This window comes from Eucalyptus grandis, chromosome 9, assembly GCF_016545825.1.
Source record: "Eucalyptus grandis isolate ANBG69807.140 chromosome 9, ASM1654582v1, whole genome shotgun sequence".
NCBI lineage: Eukaryota > Viridiplantae > Streptophyta > Magnoliopsida > Myrtales > Myrtaceae > Eucalyptus > Eucalyptus grandis.
Window position 1 is genome coordinate 21,787,254 of NC_052620.1, and position 20,488 is coordinate 21,807,741.

Here is a 20,488-nt window from a genome sequence, read left to right on the forward strand (position 1 = left end):
TTTAAGAAAGAACACTGGAAATAGTGTTAGACAGCTACTAGAATACTCTCAAGTAATCGGCAGCATCATGTATATCATGAATTGCACTAGACCTGATATTGCGTACTCGTGAAGCAAACCGAGTAGGTATACCAATAACCCAGGTCATGAGCATTGGAATGCTTTGATGAGAGTATTAGGATATTTGAAAAGGACAAAAGACTATGTTCTACAATATGGCAAATATCCAGCTTTTTTGGAAGGTTATTGTGATGCAAACTAGATTTCAGACTCTGATGAATCGAAATCGACTAGCAGATATGTGTTCACGCTAGAAGGTGCTGCAGTGTCAGGGAAATCCTCTAAACAAACTCTAATAACATGCTCTACAATGGAATCAGAGTTTGTTGCTTTGGATAAAGCTGCTGAAGAAGCAGAATGGCTTCGACATTTTTTAGAAGATGTTCCAATGTGACCAAAACCTATGCCTGCAATTTGCATACACTGTGACAATCAAGCGGCAATTGCAAGGGCACATAATGTGATTTATAACGGTAAGTCTAGACATATTCGTCGTAGACATAACACCGTAAGGCAGTTGCTCTCAAATGGAATAATTTCTTTAGACTCCATAAAGTCAAAGGAAAATATTGCGGATCCGCTGACAAAAGGTTTGTCAAAAGAGCAGATAAACTGCGCATCGAGGGGAATGGGTTTAAGAGCCTTAACCCAATAAAGAGATTCCAGGGTGGAAACCTAACCTATGCGATTGGAGATCCCATGGACTAGGTTCAATAGGACAACACAAATTTTGGAAACTCTAGTGTAAGCACTGTCTCCCATTCCTAAGATGCAACAGTGCTTTCCTACAGCGTTATTAAGGGTACGTTATGCGTTTAATGATTCCTATAACTTGGGATGTAACATCCAAGTAAGATATGGTAGGATATCTTTAATAGGAATGCACCTATATGCGTGGAGCTGGCCGACTCTATGAAAATCTTTAAAGGCTAGATTTTCTAAAGCACGCACGAATCCCGAGAGGTTCGGGCCGAAAGAACGAACACAACCGAGAACCAATCTTGAATTGGAAATACTCCGTGTGAGGTTTATTGTCTAGGCTTACACAAACAACCGGCGATTCAAGGCTTAGTCCATCGACTAGTTAAGTAAGTCCGATAAGATTTCACTAAAGAAGGTTCAAAGCGAAAGCTACCTATCTTGATGCGGTTTATTTCAACAGCATGCTCAAATTCCTTCGAGTCAAAAATGTTTTGTTGATCCATTAATGTGGGGATTGTTATAATTATGGTTATAATTATGGTTAATGGATCAACGAATGCCAATAAATTAAGATACGTCTTTTCTATTCACGTATCTCTTTTGGATTCATGAATTCCTTAAACTTTTCTGTTCACGTATCTATTGAATTCATGAATTTCCTAGATCCATGTATCTTTTAATCTATGTATTTATTGAGTTCACGAATCTCTTAAATTCACGTATCTTTGGATTCGTGAATCTCTTGAATTCATGTATCTCTTGATTCATGAATTTCGTGGATACATGCGTCTATTTAATTCATGTATCTCTTCTGTACATGAACTAAAAATCTCTATAAATAGATGGGAGCATAGAGCTTCATTATGGTTTTTTGGTTTTTTCCGACTCGATTCCAAAAAGGCTCGATACACTTTTCTACTCTTCTGAATTTCCTGAGTGTGCTGGTTCAATTGAACGGTTCGGCGAGTCCTCGTTTGCATAGTGCTAATCCAAACAGTTCGAGGTGTTGTATCTTGGGAGGCATAGTTCGTGAATCTGCGGAGCACCATTGGCAGAACTAATCGCCTTAAGGAGATTCGGTTATCCGTACCTCACCTCCAATTTTATGTTATTTTTCAATGATATCTTATTTTCTTCTTCTCCAAGAGTTGTAAGTTTACATAAAAAGAAGAATATTATATAGCTATTATCGTCTTCTTTACATTGATGTTCTAATTACAACAAACAGTGTGTCTTCTCTGGATTAATTTCCAACACTGACAAGGATCCAAACTGGCCTATCTCACTAGCGGCCAATCGAACCGATCGGACTGATTCACCTGTTCAATCGGTTCTTGACCGGTTCTGGCCCAAGCAATCCTTAAGCCTAGAAGTTTTGTGCAATCAGGTCCCTCGAGGACTAGATTGAAAAGAAAACTCACCTAATTTGAGGAGAAACGGTGCAATTCTAATGGGATTAGGCCAATTGAACCACGTAAATGCTATCAGTTCTTTTATATTAACCTAATTGCTTGATTATTGTGAAAAAATAGTGGACCTATACCATGGGTACACACAATTGAACATTATAAGCCAAAACGGACAATTTTGCAATTCCTCACTCGAAATCACAAGTTAATTGAAATTGAATTCAATTAATATTGCGATACACCTATTCGACTAATTGCACATGCTTAGGATAACATATTGCATCCAAATTGACCTTGAATTCACGAAATTAAACTTTAGTCTCAAATGGGCCAACTTGAATTTCCTTAATTGAAGCTTATTATCTCGATTTTCCTATATTCAAGAAAGTGAGATTCCGCAAGTTGGAAAGTTTTCATGTGAAATTCTCAAAATGCACCCTGGATTTGGATTTATCTCAAGAAATTGAGTAGAATAAAAGTAACTATTCGCAACTCATGAAGAATTGGATCAAACCTCCTAATCAAGGCTAAAAATGGCAATTCGCCTTTTGACATGACCGTTCTCGAAATTGAGTGAACAAGTGAATGGGAAATAATCCTTAGACCAAATGTCATAAAAGAACTAGATCTAATTGTGACAAGAATGAAAATGATTTTATTTTTGGTTGATTTCAAATCTAAAACCAAAAAATTTGGAAAACAAGGTTCTTAATCAATTTTCGAAAATTTTTCAACACTAAAGTCAAATTGACACTAAAATAAAGCTTTTTATGTATTTTTATTTTTTCAATTTTTTTATCAAAAGTCAACCATTTAGTTGATTTTTCCTTAAAAGTTGATGTTTGTGTCAAATCTTTGAAACTTTTGAAAATTACCTTACCTAAAGTGAAATCAACTGTTTGACTTTTTGGGTTTTTATTGGAAATAAATAGGAAATCATTTATAATGACAAAACAAAAGAAAAAAAATGAAAAATGACATTTTTTTGGTCAAGAAATGGGCTCCATTACAATTGGAAATTCTAATCTCGATTTTTACCTTTTAAAGACGCATCAATTAAAAATTATGTGTCAACGGAGCAAAATTGTTTAACAACAATATTTCGTAACATTCAGTAGACTATTTAATCATAGGAAACCTGACAAAATCTTAAAATAATCCTAAACAGAATAACATATTCAAAAAGTAACAAGAGAAAACAAGAAATGGGCGTATGCATTCTAGTGTGTCTGACCTTAAAAAATTACCCAAAAACCCTCACTGATCAGGTAGATTTTTCCGATTGAAAAATTAAATTACAAAAAACTTTTTTCTTAGACGAGATGTTCAATTCAGCTTTCCCAAAGTATATTTACGGGCCATTAAAAGTAGTAGCTTTACATTGTACCTTTTGTACTTGTGATTGGCTTGAATTTGAAATGTAAGTGGCGAAAGGATTTTTAACCAATTTACCATGCATTGGACTGGTGCTTCCTTACAGATAATCACTTATAAAAGAGAGAGATTGGTGATCACTTAAAGACGATAAGTATTTTCTCGTTACAAGTGAGCAATTTAGGGTAATAGAGGTTCATAACTTGCTACTTTCAGGGGAAGGAGAGAGGATGGGGGAGAGAGAGAGATGCAATCCTGTAATGTTTTCCTCCAACCCCGATTGAAGGAAATGAACCCATCCATCCGATTGATTGGTTAAATTTGACCATTGCCTCAATAGGGTGATTAGAGGAAATTTCCTCCAACCTACCGCATCCTATAAATGCCTAATTAGGGGTGCATCACAAAAAGAGTTTCAATCCTAGCCTAGCTATCCACAAAGAAACAGTGTATGCTGTAGCCCCTTTATCCGCAAGCGCATAGGGCTATGATGCTTATTCCAATTCAACAACAGATGATTTATATCATCATTTCACAAGTTAATATAGCAAGAGTATGATTGAGCAAACTATTCCCGACGTGCGTCACGTGGAGATCTCGACTCACGGAGTTTCTTCTCATCGGAGAGTAGCTTAGCGAACCTGGAAGAGTTTATACTAAAATTAATTAGCCATTTCAATGCTTATTGAAGAAAATAAATCTCAAAGTGCAACAATTTTCCTAAGGACTTTATTGTATGAGAAATATTTACGCAAAAAAAAGCTTTACCTTTTGAGGGCTTCCTCGTTGGTGCCGGCATTCGGAATGGATTCGTAGCGGCCAGTGTCGAGATCAAATCGCGAGACCGGCTTCTTCAACAAGTGCTCGCCAACTTTCACCAGACCTTCCAAGTTCTCCTTCGTGGATGTGTCCACCGAAGATAAAGTCCCCTTTAGACTGTCATCCTATAGCAATGCATTCAATTTTCGTAGCTTGAGTTGTACCAAGTGTAGATTAATAGAAACCACAACAAAAGAATTCAAAGTTGTTTGGGATAGTTTGCATTTCATGTTTTCACCATTTATGAGATATTCCACATCACTTGTGTACGGACTTTACATATTCTTTATATATATATGGTCTTCTTCTACCGACCAATTTAGGTTTTTGAGCTAGATTTCCTAACATGATATCATAATCGCATGTCATCCCTAAATCTGCTTGCACATGAGAAGAAGTGTGACTATATGAAATTTATACATCCATCATTATTTTTATGTTCTTCATATATGTGTAATCTCCTGCCACCTATTAATTTAAATTTTTGAGTTGAAATTTTAACTAAATACACATCTCTCGTTATTCTTCTTTTTCCATTCCAACATATCGTGATGCATGAGAGAGGAGTTGTGTTAGTCTACGATCCCACTAGTATAACTACCTGATGGTCAAGAGAAAGGCAAAGATGATCATTTCCCTCTTCATCCATTACGCTAAGGGAAAATGACATATTGATATCCAAACTTTTAATTTATTTAATATGATCCTTGGACTATAACTCAATGTGTAATGCGGTTCTTAAACTTTTAATTTGTTGAATATAGTTTATGAACATTTGGTACATGCTCAACTTAGTCCGTAAACGATGTGAAGAAGTTCAATGTTGTCCTCCTATTAATTCAAAGTTCAGTGACAATATTAAACATTTTCATGTCGTTCATGAATTAAGTTGAACATGTATAAAAATTAAGTGAACATGCTGAACAAATTAAAAATTCAAGAATCACATTACATATTGACTCCAAATTTAGGAACTATTTATGTCATTTTTTTCTTATGCTAACTACTAAGGGCCCGTTTGGTTCGGCTTTTGGGGAATGCATTTGCCAAAATGCAAATACCTTAAAGTGAATGGGGTTTTCCAAAATCCAAATATCGTTTGGTAAAATTTGCATTGGGATACAACTTTGGCCAAAATACCGTTTGGTAAAATTTGCATTTGTAAAGGACTTTTATTAAATTAAAAAAACAAAAAAAAAACATTTGTATTATTTTTTTTTTTGAAGTCCGCCACCAATCGGGCTGGATCCGGCGGCCGGACAGCTGGGATCTCAGCGGCCGGATGGCCGGGCGCAACCCGGCGACGTTCGCCGGGTCGTGCGACCGAGCGACCGTCGCCGGGTCGCGTGACCTCAAGCAACCGTCACCTAGGGTCGCGCGACCTCGGGCGGCCGTTGCGGGGTCGCGCGACCCAGATGTCGCCTGAGGTCCGGTGACGGTTGCCGGGGTCGGGCGACCCTCAAGCGGCGGTCGCCGGCGCGCGGGACCCCTCGGCCGGTGGTCGTCGGCCTCCGTTAGTACCCAAACTTGCATTCTCAAAATGCAACTTCCCAAAGCACCTCTGGACCTCCATTTGGCTAAAGGCCCTTAGAGCCACTTGGAGATGCAATTGCATCTCGCCAAAGTCGCCCAAAAAACCGAACCAAACACGTTTGCATTTGGCCAAGGGACTTTGGAGTCCAAATGCTCATCCCCAAAGCTGAACCAAACAGGGCCTAACTAGACACTTTAAACTTTTCTTACATATCTATACTTTCATGTGTTGTCACCTATCTAATAGATTTGTCTTTATCCATCCACTGTCAACGGCAAAAGTATTTCTTAATCGATGCTAAGATCTTCCAAAGGGGCAATCCATAAGAATCTTGATGGTTTCTACTTTTTAACCGCGTCAGTGTCAATCACCGAACAGCAGGCCTACATGAAAACGATTTTCTCCACCTATAGCCGGCACAAGAGAAGACATTTCGGGACCACACCAAGAGGGAGTACTTAGCGAAGATCTTACATTAATACGGAGGTAATTCTTCTCGGACTGGTAGGCCTTGAAGACCACGGAATTGTGGTAATCGACAAGATCGGAACTCCCTTGAGAGTAGATGTCTATCAAAGGGCTCGTGCCGTCCTGGTACAACCAGCAGAACAACCCCCACTTCGAGGCCTTCTTGGCATTGAACATGAGCTCCGACGTGTCCGAGCCAGTCCCGAGCGAGATCACCAATAATCGAGTGTAGTCGACGGGCGGTTTGATGTCGATGAAATGTGCTTCTTCCCTCAAGATCTGCTTGGTCACTTCACTGACGGCGACCAATGTCTGAAAAAAGGGGATGTTGAAATATGCCAATACATTGAACAAAATAAATAATGATGTAATGATCTAGTCTAGATTTGTAAGCTTCTCTCTCGTTTTTGGGAGGTTTATATCCGATCTAGTCTATATTTGGATTTTTTTGCATGTATGTTTTCAGGATTTTGCTTTTCTTAGGTTTTGTCTAGTGTTCAAGTTCATTTCAAAGGAGATCAGAGGAGTTTCGTGAAGGTATCGCTCTCATTGTTAGATCTATGCTAACTCAACCTTTTTTACTCTAAATGGTGATGTTGCTCAAACGCCGAACCTACGCGTGACGTATGGAGATCTCAATGTATGCTTATTACTAAAGAAGGATTCGGTAATCAATCATCGATTTTGATTTGAAGAAGTTACAGATTTGCTCTTTGAGAATGTAACTCTTAATCTCATTCTAATAATTCATCTTGTTACTTGGAGCTTAGCTGTCTAAAATTTGTTTTAATTTGTAATTAGATTGCATTGTTTATCTCCTCCCTTTTTTTTGGTGAAGAATGAATGAAATAATATTTTGACCCAAAAAAAAAAAAAAACCTAGCGTATTTAAGCTTTATGAATTAAAATATTGATTCTCATCTCTACCGCTCAATCACTTTATGATAGAAATTGATTGATTTAATTGGATTTTTCTACTTCAGCATCGTTAACCTCGTGTATAAGATACCTTCTCACTGTGAGAAAGAGATGGTTTGACTCGCATATAAGATTTTCCACATTCTAATCAAACACGCACTTGACCACTTAACCGATCATACATACCGGATTGTTAGCGACCATACCACCGTCGATGAGATTAAATTCATGGGTCTCTTCCGTCGTGAAATAATGTGCGGGGAAGTAAGTCGGAGCGGCCGATGTGCCAATGCATATGTCCGATAGTTGAGCGTCCAAGAATGAATGTTTCGACACCTACACGAGATACAAATCCATTGGAAAACGTCAAATATGATACATTATCTTGGATAGATTAATATTTATATGTATCGTTGTTTACCTTACATAAAACTATATAATTGATTATACTAGTCTTTGTCAAACTGGCATTATCAGTAATCCCTTTTTTCAATTGGAAGTCAGAAGCTGCACTGCGACCTTTCACCCTCCAAAACTTCTACACAAGGCTATAATGATTTGAATATTTTCACAGCATGCGTGCACTCACATGGAGCAGTTCCAATATGAATAGGGGATTGATATAGATCAAATTCAACAATTCGCGATGGTCCAAGTACTGTGTGATTGGATCATGTCTCCCTCGATCGGTCATATACACACTTACACTAATGTGTCACTCCAATGAAAAAAATGATGAAATTGCTTAAAGGATTTTATCAGATAAACAGGAGTTGAGTTATATATTTTCATAAATCCTTAATTAAAGCAATTTATCTCGAATTCGGCCCATCCATAGACAGATTTAACCAAACAAATATGGTTGACGTCTATGTTTGCAACTCTAATCGGTCAAAAGATTAGTTGAAGGAAGTTTGCTACAACCTTCTTCACCTTGAGATGGAGAAAAAAGGAAAAATTACCCAAAAAGTTATAAAGCTATTGCATTTTCATCAATTTAATCAAAAACCTTTCAATTATACCAATTGAATCTTAAACATTTTTGCATGTCATCAATTGAGTCCATTCAATAAGTATCTACTAGAAATCACTAATGCGGACGTAGGCCATCTCAAATGCGATGACCAATGCTGACATGAATATTTTTAAATAATACTTTTTGAATTTTTTATAATTTTTTTGCTTTGGACTCAGGGCCGGCATGCGTGCACTCACACGGCATGTTTCGAAAAATGGTTTTTGAATATTTTCACCGCAAGTACTCACACGGTGTAGTTCCCATAGGAATAGTGGATTGATATAGATCAAATTCAACAATCCGCAATGGTCCCAGTAACGTGTGATTGGATCATGTCTCCCTCAATCGGTCATATGCACACCAATACTAATGTGTCACCCCAATTAAAAAAATTATGAAATTGCGTAAAGTTTTTATCAGATAAATAGGAGTTGGGTTGTATATTTTCCTCCAGCCCTAATTAAAAACAAGTTATCTCCAATTCGACCATCCACATGCAAATTTAACTCAACATAAATATGGTTGAGATCTATGTTTTCAACGCTCATCAATCAAAAGATTAGTTGAAGGAAGTTTGCCACAACTTTCTTCACCTTGGGAGGGAGAAAAATAGGGAAAATTACTCAAAAAATTTTAAATCTATTGCACTTTTGTTAAGTTAGTCATAAACTATTTCACATGTAGCCAATTAATTCTATTTGGCCAATTATGGCTAGAAATCATTGGCGTGCACACCAGCTATCTTACATGGGACAACCAATGTTGACGTAGACGTTTTTGAATAATATTTTAATATTTTTCTTATTTTGTATAATTTTTTTTTTGGTTTTGTTTTTCTTTTCTTTTCTGACCTTGGGCCGGCAAGGACCGTGGAACCCTCACCTGGCTTAGATGTGACGAGGGCAATGTGACACTCATTGGCTCCAGGAGAGGACCACGACACCCTCACCGGCCTAAATCCAAAAAAGGTAAAAAGGAGAGAGAGATAGAAGAAACAAAAAATATTAAAATGTTATTTAAAAAATATCAACAGTAGTGTCGATCGTACCACGTAAAATAGTTGGCATTCACATAAGTGATTTCTGACTAAGATTAACCAACTAGACTCAATCGGCATAATTAAAAAGTTGATGCTTTTTTGGATAATTTTCTTGAGAAAAACATTTCTCATATGACTTGTACACAAAATAGAAGAGCGCGCTGTCCCAAAAACATACAGGAAACTCACCTCATATGAAGAAAATAAAACTGGTTCGAGCTTTTTGATATCGAAGGTGGGGATAACCAAGCCGGTAAGGCTAGCGTGCAGCCTCGTGGTTCCAAGTAACTTCCTTATTAATTTGTGAAGATACACTCCGTTGTACTTTGGTCCCGCCAGAGATCTGAGCGTGCTCACGACCGAACCCAGGCACCCACTTTTTTGTATTGACAGAGGTAGCGGGAGCAAGCAGAAAAGAAACGGAAAAGACTCAAATCAGTTCGATCATTCAAACTAGCAACACGAGTGGCATGTCAATAATCGATTACCATCCTTGAGGGAAGATCTTAGGACAATTCTCTAAGTAAAATGGGACTATGTCTTTCGCGGCAAAGAGAGGACGGTTGTCCGCGTCAGGCGCCGACAACATGGCCGTGATGAGACCTCCAGTGCTTGTTCCCGCTATTACATCGAAATAATCTGCAAGCCTCGCGCCTTCGCCATCCAGCTCCTTCACTCAAAATACTCATTAAATTCCGGATTAGTATCTAATCAAGAGATGGTTTGCACACCGGCGATGCCCCGTGTTGTGAAAAATGACAAGGAAATATGTAAGTCAGAGAGTTGCATGACTCATCGAACACCATAATTAAAATTTGGATGAAAGTGCAGAGCGAAAGAGAAGAATGTTTGGCATGGCTTCCTTCCTCCCACACAGGAAAGAAGAAACGAAGAAGAAAAGAAAAAGAAAGCCTTCTCAAAATCTTCTAGGACTCTAACCCTAATCATCGTTACATAAGAATGTAACTCTTGCCTCCACTTTGTTTGTGTGCTCTGTTCATGTTATTACCTGAAGTTGGGCTTCGAGGTAATCGAGAATGACTCCTGGAATGATTCCTCGGACTCCTCCGCCATCAATACTAAGGATCGTGATGAGTTTTCCGTACTTCGGAGGCTGAATTTTCAAGGACAAACGTTCGCTCTCCATTTCTTTTCACTCGTTAATGCAAGAATTGAGAGAGACGGAGAGAGAGAGAGACAGGTGGATTGTTCTTTTTTTTGGTCGGTGAAAGACAGTTGAATGAACGCGTGGTAGATAGAGAGATGAATGAACTTGTGGTGTCTCTATGGTTGTGAAGCTCATGAGCATTTATAGAGGGATGCAACTTATTACTTGCTAGACTAAACATATGTGGGGAAAATTGTCAATTTTTTTTTTAACCTATTGTACTTTTATCAATTCAATTCTAAACTCTTCAAATTTGCCATTTGAGTTATAAAACTTTTGATAATTTGCCAATATAATCCACCTAACAATTGTTGGCCAAAAATTGCTGACATAGACACTGACTATTCTAAGTGGAATGATAAGCACAATATGGATAATTTTTCCAAAAAAAATTAATATTTTTGAAGTTTTTATCTATTATTGTCTTTTTTTCTTTTCTTTCTTTCTTTATTTTCACTTTTCTCCGCTAGTCGTACAAGCCTTGGCAATGGCCAATGATTGGCCAAAGGCAACGACCGGTGATGATCGCCCTTGCTGGCCTCTAGCAAGGGTGACCCTCACCCAAGGATGGTGAGGTCACCTCCCTGGTGGCCAATGAGGGTCGGCCTCACCAACTTTTGGTGAAGCTTGCCCTCATTGGATGCCAACAAGGGCCAACCTCGCCGACCTTGGCGAGATTGAGCCTTGCTAATTGTTGCCTTTCTCTGGTCGTTGACTATCACAAAGGCCCATTGACCATCACCAAGGTGCAGCAATTGAAAGAGAGAAAATGGAAAAAAAAAAAAAAAAAGAGACAGAAAAAAGACAATAAAAATATATTTAAAAAATTATCAACGTCAACGCCAATCATATCACATAAGACGGCCAACATTTGTATCATCTATTTTTAGGCCAAAAGTGGCCAAATAGACTACATTGACAAAAACATAAAAGTATTTAGCACTCAATTAATAAAGTATAATAAATTTAGAACTGTTCTGAACAATTTTCGCAACATATGTGTACAAAGAGATTCAATATAGGCAATCATCAAATGCTGAATATGAACATACATATGGCCGTGTGGCTTTTGTTCAGCTCTTGCTTAGTCAATTTGTGCGTTCCTCTTAAGTGAGTACGAAAAAGGGATTAAGACCGAATCGCTTGTTCAAACTGATAAGGTCTTCTCGTAGACAAAAAGGATTTGGTCCACGATATGCGGAGGTGTTGACACCTATTTTTTATCTTTCAAATAGTATATAAAAAAAATCAAAATCAAAATCAAATCAAAAATAAATCAAAAAAATCAAAAAAAATCAAAAAATTTAATTATTAATTTCCTTTAAAAAAAAAAAAGAGTTGTGAGGGTCCGGGTCGGGCAGGATCCAGCCTTGGCCCGACCCACCCCCTTTTTCCCTTTTATTTTCTCCCTGCGTGGGCCTGGGCCCAACCCTCCCCTTTACTTTTTCTTTTTTTTCTTTCTCTTCCCCTTCGCGCAACCTAGCCCTCTTCTTCCCTTCGGCCCGGCCCACCCCATTGTCTTCTCCCTTAGCCGCTCTCTGCACGGGGAACGAGCGAAGCAGAAAGCAGCCGTTCGCTTGGGGAAATGGCGAAGCCGAAAGCAAGGGCAGAGGCCGGAGGAGACAACATCATCTCGCGAGGCAGGCGAGTGTTGGAGGCGGAGAGAGAAGTCAGAGCCGATTGGCACGAGCGCGCGAGCCGAATGATCGACAAAAGAGAGAGCAAGGAGGAGAGAAAAACAGGGGGGTCAAGGGCGAGGAAAACAGAGGGTAGAGAGAGTGAGCTCGAGAAAAGAGAGCTATACCGCCACCACTGTCGCGGAGGAGCCGCCCAATCGACGCCGTTCGCCGCTGTCTTCCCGGAATCCAGATCTGAAGAAACGGAGGGGAGGAGGGCAGCGGCGGCGCTGCCTGACGCCGTCCGAGCCGCTGCCCTCCTCGCCGCCTCAACCCGACGCCAGCCGAGCCACCTCGCTACAGCCCGTGCCGTCGCTCGCCCGCCTCCACCTGCAATCCAACGCCGCCGCAGCAACCTGCTGCAACCGGCTCCGTCGCTGACGCCGCAGTGACCACCAGCAGCTCGAAGCCGTGACGCCGCTGCAGCACCCGCAGCCGCGACGACCATCGCGCCAGCAATCGAAGCTCGAGAGAGAGCTCAGCAGAAGAGCAACCCAGAAACAGAGAGAGAGAGAATTCGAAGGAAGAACAGAGAGAAACCGGGAGCAGGAGCGAGAGAGAAGGAGAGGAAGTCGGAGAAGACTTGCCGCCTCTGCTCGCCACCGCCGCTGCCGCCCGACCAACTGTGACCGCCGCTGTCTCACCGGAACCCAGATATGGAGCAGAGGCGTCAGCATCAAGAAGCAATGCAGTAGAGAGGAAGAGAGAGAAGGAATAGAGGGGAGGAGGGCAGCGGCGCGTCCCGAGTCGTTGTCCTCCTCGCCGCCTTTGCTCCGGCCCTGTCCGTGACCCTGCGCCTCGGTGTTGTGCTGCTCGAGCAACGGATCGAGCGAGGGAGAGAAGGAGACGAGCGATTTTGTAAATCTGGAGGAGGAGAGTGACGGAGGAGTCGACGCCGCCAGGTATCACCGCCCGCCTCCGCCCGCGATGACTCGACGCCGTCCGAGCCACCGCGCCTCCGCCTCTGCTCCGCCGTGCCTCCACCTCCAGATCCCGAGCCCCCACGACGCCGCCCTGCTCCCGCTTGTTGATCCTCGGCGAGCCACCGCACTTCCATTCATCGTAGCCACCGCCACGCGGCTCGATTCCATCGCCGTCCTCGCTGCCGCCGCCATCGTCCGCCACCCACCATGCCGCAGTCGCCGAGTCGCCGGCGTCCCGAGCATCCCCCTTCGACGCCGTTGAAGCCCTGGAGAGGAGGGCACAAAATCGGGTCATGGCCGGGTCGGATCGGAGCCTCCAATCGGGTAGGGTTTTGGGCGAATTTGGGCTTTTGAGCTTGTGGGTTTTTGGACTTGGGCTGGTGTAATGTGGGCTTGTGGGTGTGGCCTGTTTTTAAAAAAAAAAAAAAAAAAAAAGAGGAGGGAGACTTCTTGGCTGGGCCGAGCTTGGGCCCCAAAAAAATTATTATTTTTAAAAGAAAACAATTTTGAAAATCCAAAAATTATTAAAAATTAAAATTTAATTAAAATTTTTTTTTAAAAAAATTAATTAAAATTTTTGAAATATCCAAAAATGATGGGGTTTGGCTAGGAATTGCTATGTTTTGCCTTTCTAGTGTAATTAGACTTTTATTCGCTCGTGTTTTGATTATATTGCATGCTTAATTTGCATATCTAATTATGTTTAATTGTATGTGTTTAATTTTTGCCGCAATTAAGATCTTGGTAGCTATGGTTGTTACTTTAATGGTTGTGCATTTGCATTATCACCTCACATGTTAGTGGATAAGTATAAAATCAATCCAAACTGTCTGCCAAAAAAAAATTATTTTGATAAAATGAACAAGATTAGGTACCAAAATGACACTAATTAATCGATTAGTATAATTAAGTCCCCGACCTTAGTTTCTCTGATTGTGTAGGAAGTGAGGTACACTCCCATACTTCACTTGGTTTCTAGCCGACCCCAATAGGCTAGTGGCAACTCCTTTTGTGTAAAATTGTTAAGAATATCCCAACATCACGCGGGGTATGGGCTTGGGAGAGCTCACGCCTAATCATGGGCCTTATGCCCGTCTTTTAGGCAATACTCCTAAACCTGTTCCCTCCCCCCGAGGATAGGTCGCGACAAGAGGTCATTACTTGTTACATATTTTGGAGTGTTCTCGAGGAAAAGAGAGATAAGGGCGAGGTGGAAGTTAGGTTGGTTTTTATCATTCACGACAGCAAATATGATGCACGTGCGAGAGGAGCTTGTTCAACGCTTGAGTGGTTATAAGAGACCTAGACATAGACGACACCTGCATAACTTTTGGTTGAGTGAAAGGTTTTTAATTTCTTGACATGGAATGGACCTAATAGACAATATTAGTTGAGTATCTATATATATACACACACATTTGAAGATCCAATAAAGCCTAGCGCTTTATTTAACGAATGGATATTTTTTTGTGAACTTGTCTAGCATTTCTCTTTGATTCTTAGGAATGTAAGTAATACTTTAGCCGCTTCAGGAGTGGAACTGGGTTATAATGATTCCGATCAAAATTAAGCTAAGATGGAGTGATTCAAGTAGAAATTAAACCCATTTCAAACTTACATATACTTGACTCAAGTAATTGACTTGCCATGATACCTGAGCTTGAATATAGATAATGATTCGATAAAGAGGAAAACGGTCCGATTGATTCCTTAACCCTTGAAGTGCACAAAAGTTGATTGATAAATACATCATCACATATAATGTTTTATGAATCGTGGGAATTTCTCTTTTTAAATAATCCTAAACAGTATAAATGTATTAACAAAATCAACAAGAGAAACAAGAAATGGAAGTATACAATACACTCTGGAGTTTGACCTTAGGAAATTGTTAAAATATGTTTCAAGTTTAAACCTGTTAAATAAATACCAAAATTAATGCATGCAAGTCTATTTCGATCAATAAAATTTAATTGTGTTTGATTTTGCTTAGCACACTGACCCTAATTCATACGTTAAATGCTTTGCATATGAAACAGACAAAAAGCATGGGAAAGTTGGCCGGTATAAAGCTTCATAGGACAGCGTTGCACTGATGGGCATTTATTACAGGGGACAAATAGAAAGAGAAATGAAAGGGCCAACGTGAAGAGGGAGAAAGGGAAGATGAGGTAAAATGACGACCACGCAATGGTCATGGCCATTCCTTTCCAGTCTTCTTTCCTTCTCTTTCCCTCGTTGAGCTTCCACTATAAATCACGAGGAGGAAGCGTGACGACAGAGAGAGAGCTCTGGAGACTGGAACTACACGAGAATGAAGAAAATGTGCAGAGTTCTTCCCCGAGGATTTCAAAGTGGTTTTCTTATTGTAATTATATCGTGTAGTAATTTAACCAATTAAATTCTTGTCAGTAAAATTTTTATAATTTCTCAAGTGAGATTTCACTAGAAATTATGAGAGGTTATACACTAAGTAAGTTATTGAATGTAATTAAGGGTTAGGAAACACAAGAGAGTACTAAGATGCTCAAATAATTGTAATTTCTGTTGCATCAGTTATTTTTTATGTGAAATTCTGTGCTATTCTCCCGGACGTAGATTTACACACATAACCCATAAATCTGGTATGAGATGGATTATTTCCTTCCTGCTGTCTATGATCTGATTCGATGTCCCACATTTAATTTGCAACAGAAACTGACCCAACACCCCCCTCACTGAGCGGGCTCATGCTCTTTCTTTCACCTTATCATAGCGAGCCTCAAACACCAATCAGAGAGAATTAAGGAGAGGACAGCTGCGTCCACATGTCCGAATGGGGTATGGAAACCCTGTCTTCCATCTCCTGCTCTTTTCTCGACCTCAGTTGTCCGAAAATTATGGATCTGTATTCGTAATATTGCAAAAGTCACCATTACTGTCAATTGATTAACTAAATTAGACTTAAATGTTGGATGTGAGGGTATAATAGTTATTTAGCGTGTAGATATTAACATTCGAAAGTTGACTATATAAACACTATAAATTAAGAAAAGATAAATAATCAGTAATTGATTAGAATAATATAGTTATGGATAATAGTTAAACGGGAAAATTTGCTGTAACTATTGGGGTTTTATTTAAATAAGTAAGTCAAGTGTTTTGTGAAATTAAAAATAACCGGTTAATATAAACCACATTGCTTGCCTATGAGGTTTGAATGAGTCTTATATTCATGTGATCTCCTTGTACTTTTCGAAAGCAACTAATCTAGTATATATTAGATCCTTCAATAGCTGTCAAAAAGCAAATCCTAATTCATGTCCATATGAGAATAATATTTTAAGTTCTGCAGACTAATTAAATAAATTCAAGTCGTCCTAATTATTATCCTAAACTACTGAAATAAAACAAAGAATTGCAATCTGGTGGCTAAAGAAATAACTTTTGGGAGTTCTATTCAGAGGTTTGCACAAAGGCAAAAATATGATTTGTGAAGCCTCTCGGTTTACGTAATAGCTTGCTTTTTGGGTGATAACTGAGGCCAGGGGAAGAGAAGAGGGTAGGTAATAAGTTCTTGTTATAACATTGCCATCAATTGGCAAGAGATTTATATGCCTGTCGATCTTAACCATTCATGTGCTTGTTCAATTCTTGCGGCAATCTTAGTCCGCATTATTTTTTAGAATACCATTTATGCAACGTCTTATCTCTAGCCTGGTAAAGAAAGGCAACTAGTCTCAGACAATTCCTAGCTAATAGCCTAATACCATGTTTGTAAGCTACTGGTTGTGTCAATGTCTAGCGTCCCAACGTGGGAGTGATGATGTATCTCTTTCTATTAATTTGCTTAATTGGTCCAAGACACATTCTAATTTTTGGAAATTCAAATTTGGAAATTCGAAGGCTTATGTTTATGCTTCGCGGAATGATAAAAAAAAAAATGAAGCAATTGAATATAAGTAAAATCGTGTACGTGGATTCGGGTTGAGAAAAGCTATATGTGTGCGGAGAGACATGGATGTTCAGAGATGCGGTTTATTGAAGGAGTAATCGTAGAAAATTCAATTCAATTTTGGAAACTAAGATATTTATGAGATTATTTAACAATTATCCTGACTAGTTTGGATTACAATTCTGACCACTTGTTATACTTTATTGTATGATATATATAAATTTCAGCAAATTAGTTGGGCTTCTTATGGAACTCTGGACAAAAATTTGAGGTAGAAATCCTTTTGAGTCTGCTTTCTATATAACTAGTAAAAGTGCACACGACATTATTAATTTTGCATAAGATATTGTCTTGATTGAAGTTGGAGCGCAAAGCATTTAGGGTTACAGTTTTAGCTGACTTGATGTGTGTGTGTGTGTGTGTGTGTGTGTGTGTGTGTGTGTGTATTATAGATGACTTAATATATATATTGGCTTTTACAGTTTTAGTCAATGGTAGAATTTGTGACACCAAGTTGGAACTCTAGAAGCATGACTATGGGTATGATTCCAACCAAGATAAACTTTCTTTTTCTAATCAATGGTTTAGTGTTGGCTCAGGTGGCTTTGGCATTGAGGAAAGTTCTGGTTTAGGAATTAAAACTCACCTATTCAAATCCTACCAACTGGGTGCAAATTCTAGGTAGTACTAGCTATATAGGCCACAGGTGATGCAGAAGCATCAAATTCTATCGTTCAGCTCTTAAGTTCAACTCAAATCTCATTAATTGATCCATCACAATCCTCACTTCTATAAACAAATGCCGATTTTGACTACAATATGTTTCGATGGTGTCGGTAATGATATAGGGAAGTTGTCGATTGAACAGACTAGTTATAGATTTCATGGATGCTGATCGACTACCATAATATGATTTACAAGTTTGTTGTCAACTTCAGGGCTCCCAATCGACAACTAGCAATTGGAGGTTGTTATGGTTGATTTCCTTTGTTATTTGATGATCTTCTACAATGGCTATTTGGCTACAAGGGGATTAAATATAAAGTGGGCTTCACCTAGTAGCTGCGACTATGCTTCACCTAGTAGGTGCGACTATCTACTGAAAGTGTCCTCTTTACCGTCTAATTGAGGTCAATAACTTAACGTTTCACCACATCAATAGTGTAGCCCAATTTCCTGGTTACCGAGTCCATCCGATCTTTAACGGTCAATTACTTGGTCTTGTAACACAAGCCAAAGACGTGGTCCAATCTCATAACCAATGCAAAAGTAGCTTTGATCTTATGATGAATGACCAAACATTAGGGTATCAACGACAAGTGGACAACCCTTTTGATGACCAAAAGATTGGGCATCGAATTACTATTGGCCACACCTTAAAGCACTCGCTTTCGTAGGCAAGAATTGATCGATGCGCCGACTTTGGGTACACTTCAGCTTCAATAAGTACCCACTTCAGAAACATTGACTTTAATCTTATTCTACACTTACAGTTTCTAATAAGACAATTGTCGCCTTAAAGAAACATTTGTCTGGCCAATTGTGTTAGGACGGCCTTTATGTCTCCTCCTTTTAACTTCAGGTAGGTTTTATGTCACTATTTTGTGGCAGGGAAATTAAATTAAATTTTATGTTTCAACATGAATTGAGTGGTTCCTTATCATAAATGTGCACGAAACCCCCGTAAAATAAGATGTTTAGAACTTCAAGCTCTTGCCACGACTCTTCATAAGATAACATCATCGATCCACACAAAAGGGTGACATTATATCCATATGTTTATGTGCATGGTTCCTTGCGTCCCACTTCTGTGTATTGTAATCTAGAATTCGGGATTCCCCAATTAGGTTTTCATATCATTGGTCTCTCTCTCTCTCTCTCTCTCTCTCTCTCTCTCTCTCTCTCTCTTTCTCTCTCTCTCTCTATGTTGGGTACTGAAGAATTCTGTAGAAATACTATGTGCGTGGCTGATTTATTTCATTATGACAGTCCATCTTATTCAAGTGCATGATGTCTTGCTCAGTTATGTTATGATAATGTAACTTCTCGGGTTTGTTTGAAATTCCAAACTTGCAAACTTGAAGAACATGAATGCGCATTTGAATACTCAAGTTTGCTTACACGTGCATGGAGCTGGAAGATTTATGACCACGAGCTACTTATTTGATACTTTGAAGACACATTAACCTTATTATATGTACATTTTTAGCTACTTCGCTGATCATGTTAGGTATAAACTAAGAGAATGCCCCTTCGGGCACCGAAAAAGCAGACGATTAAGGAGCCACGTATTCCTTCCCGTTTCTATTATCATCCTTTTTTAATGTTTCATGCTTATTTTGTCTTTTCAAATTCTCTTCCTACACAGTTTTTGTCATAAAACTGTAAAATAATGACATAAATGATCCTTGAACCTTCAATATACAATGTGATCCTTAAAAAAAAATTTGTTTAATTTAATTGTTGAAGTTTCAAAAATACACTCAATATAGTCATCTGTTAAGTATATTGTCATGTCTCGTAAATTCTTTTATGTTGACTATCACAATAACGATATCAATAAATTTGGTTCCAATAAGATAATAAAACTTTTCTGCATGAGTTAATATGAATTTGAGTATATCAATAACTCATTAACAATAAATTTATATCAAATCTCAAAAACCTGATATTAAAGTATAATATAACAACTAAAAGTTAAATTTACTCCCTGATAGAGTTATTGTCAAATGAATTCACATTTTATATAGTGCATTTTTTATTTTTGTTTTGACAATCATCTTCATGTATAAATCAACATATACATGAAGTAAAACACAAAATATGGAAATATATACATTAAATAGACAGCGTGAGGTGAATGGTACCATGGTTGTCCAAAACAACCGGAGCACTAATCTTTAGTATCATGTTAAGATATGAGCCATGCTTTTCTTCATTTTCTGTTGGAACTTCTAATCATTTTCGTGATTAGCCGCCAATCGGTTTTCTCTATCATGAATGATCTTTGAGAGTTAGAATGGACTGAAATTATACATAACCGTATTTTCGAGAAATTATGTTCCATTTGTGTCATAAGTTTGGGCTTATGCCCAATTACATGGATCATATTGTAGTTTGAACAGACCAAAAGTCAACGATGGTTCTGAAAATAGTGGGCCTTGACAAAGATTCTCAACCTTCTCAAGCCCAACCATCTTAAAACTTTCTTCCAAGGGATTTCCTCATCCATGGGCTGATCAAGTTTGATAGTTTAATTTAAGATAATAATACTAATAATGTCATAACATTCCTACGACACTCATTCTGAAGCCGTAATTTCCCGAACAATCATTTAAGTATCATAACAACTAAAAACCAACCATTTAATTATATTGGTGACTTTCCTTGCCTCAAAATCTTACGTGGTGATATATAAAAAAAAAAATTCTTATATGGTATCAACT

The 20,488-nt window shown here is 38.8% G+C and overlaps 1 protein-coding gene across 2 annotated transcripts; it reads right to left on the reverse strand.

Moving 5' to 3' along the window:
• Positions 1 to 4,309: 4,309 nt before the first annotated feature.
• On the reverse strand, positions 4,310 to 10,553 carry LOC104418583 (patatin-like protein 3). 2 transcript variants are annotated; one of them, XM_039301318.1, is made up of 6 exons: positions 10,384 to 10,553; positions 9,830 to 10,011; positions 9,531 to 9,717; positions 7,471 to 7,620; positions 6,373 to 6,678; positions 4,310 to 4,489 (listed from the first exon to the last, which is right to left on the reverse strand). In XM_039301318.1, the coding sequence occupies exons 1-6, from the start codon at positions 10,486 to 10,488 to the stop codon at positions 4,310 to 4,312; spliced, it is 1,110 nt and encodes a 369-aa protein (XP_039157252.1). In that variant the 5' UTR covers positions 10,489 to 10,553. The 2 variants fall into 2 exon arrangements, with proteins under 2 accessions (XP_039157252.1, XP_039157251.1); XM_039301317.1 differs by having other exon boundaries at positions 10,351 to 10,553.
• Positions 10,554 to 20,488: the final 9,935 nt, after the last annotated feature.

What these genes read in the sequence shown, in the direction of transcription:
- LOC104418583 (XM_039301317.1), bottom strand. Translation starts at nt 10,488, where the DNA reads ATGGAGAGCGAACGTTTGTCCTTGAAAATTCAGCCTCCGAAGTACGGA. An exon ending in ACCTCGAAGCCCAACTTCAG is followed by an intron (nt 10,012 to 10,350) that starts GTAATAACATGA and finishes TTTTGAGTGAAG; the next exon opens with GAGCTGGATGGCGAAGGCGC. An exon ending in TTTTATTTTCTTCATATGAG is followed by an intron (nt 7,621 to 9,530) that starts GTGAGTTTCCTG and finishes TATCTCGTGTAG; the next exon opens with GTGTCGAAACATTCATTCTT.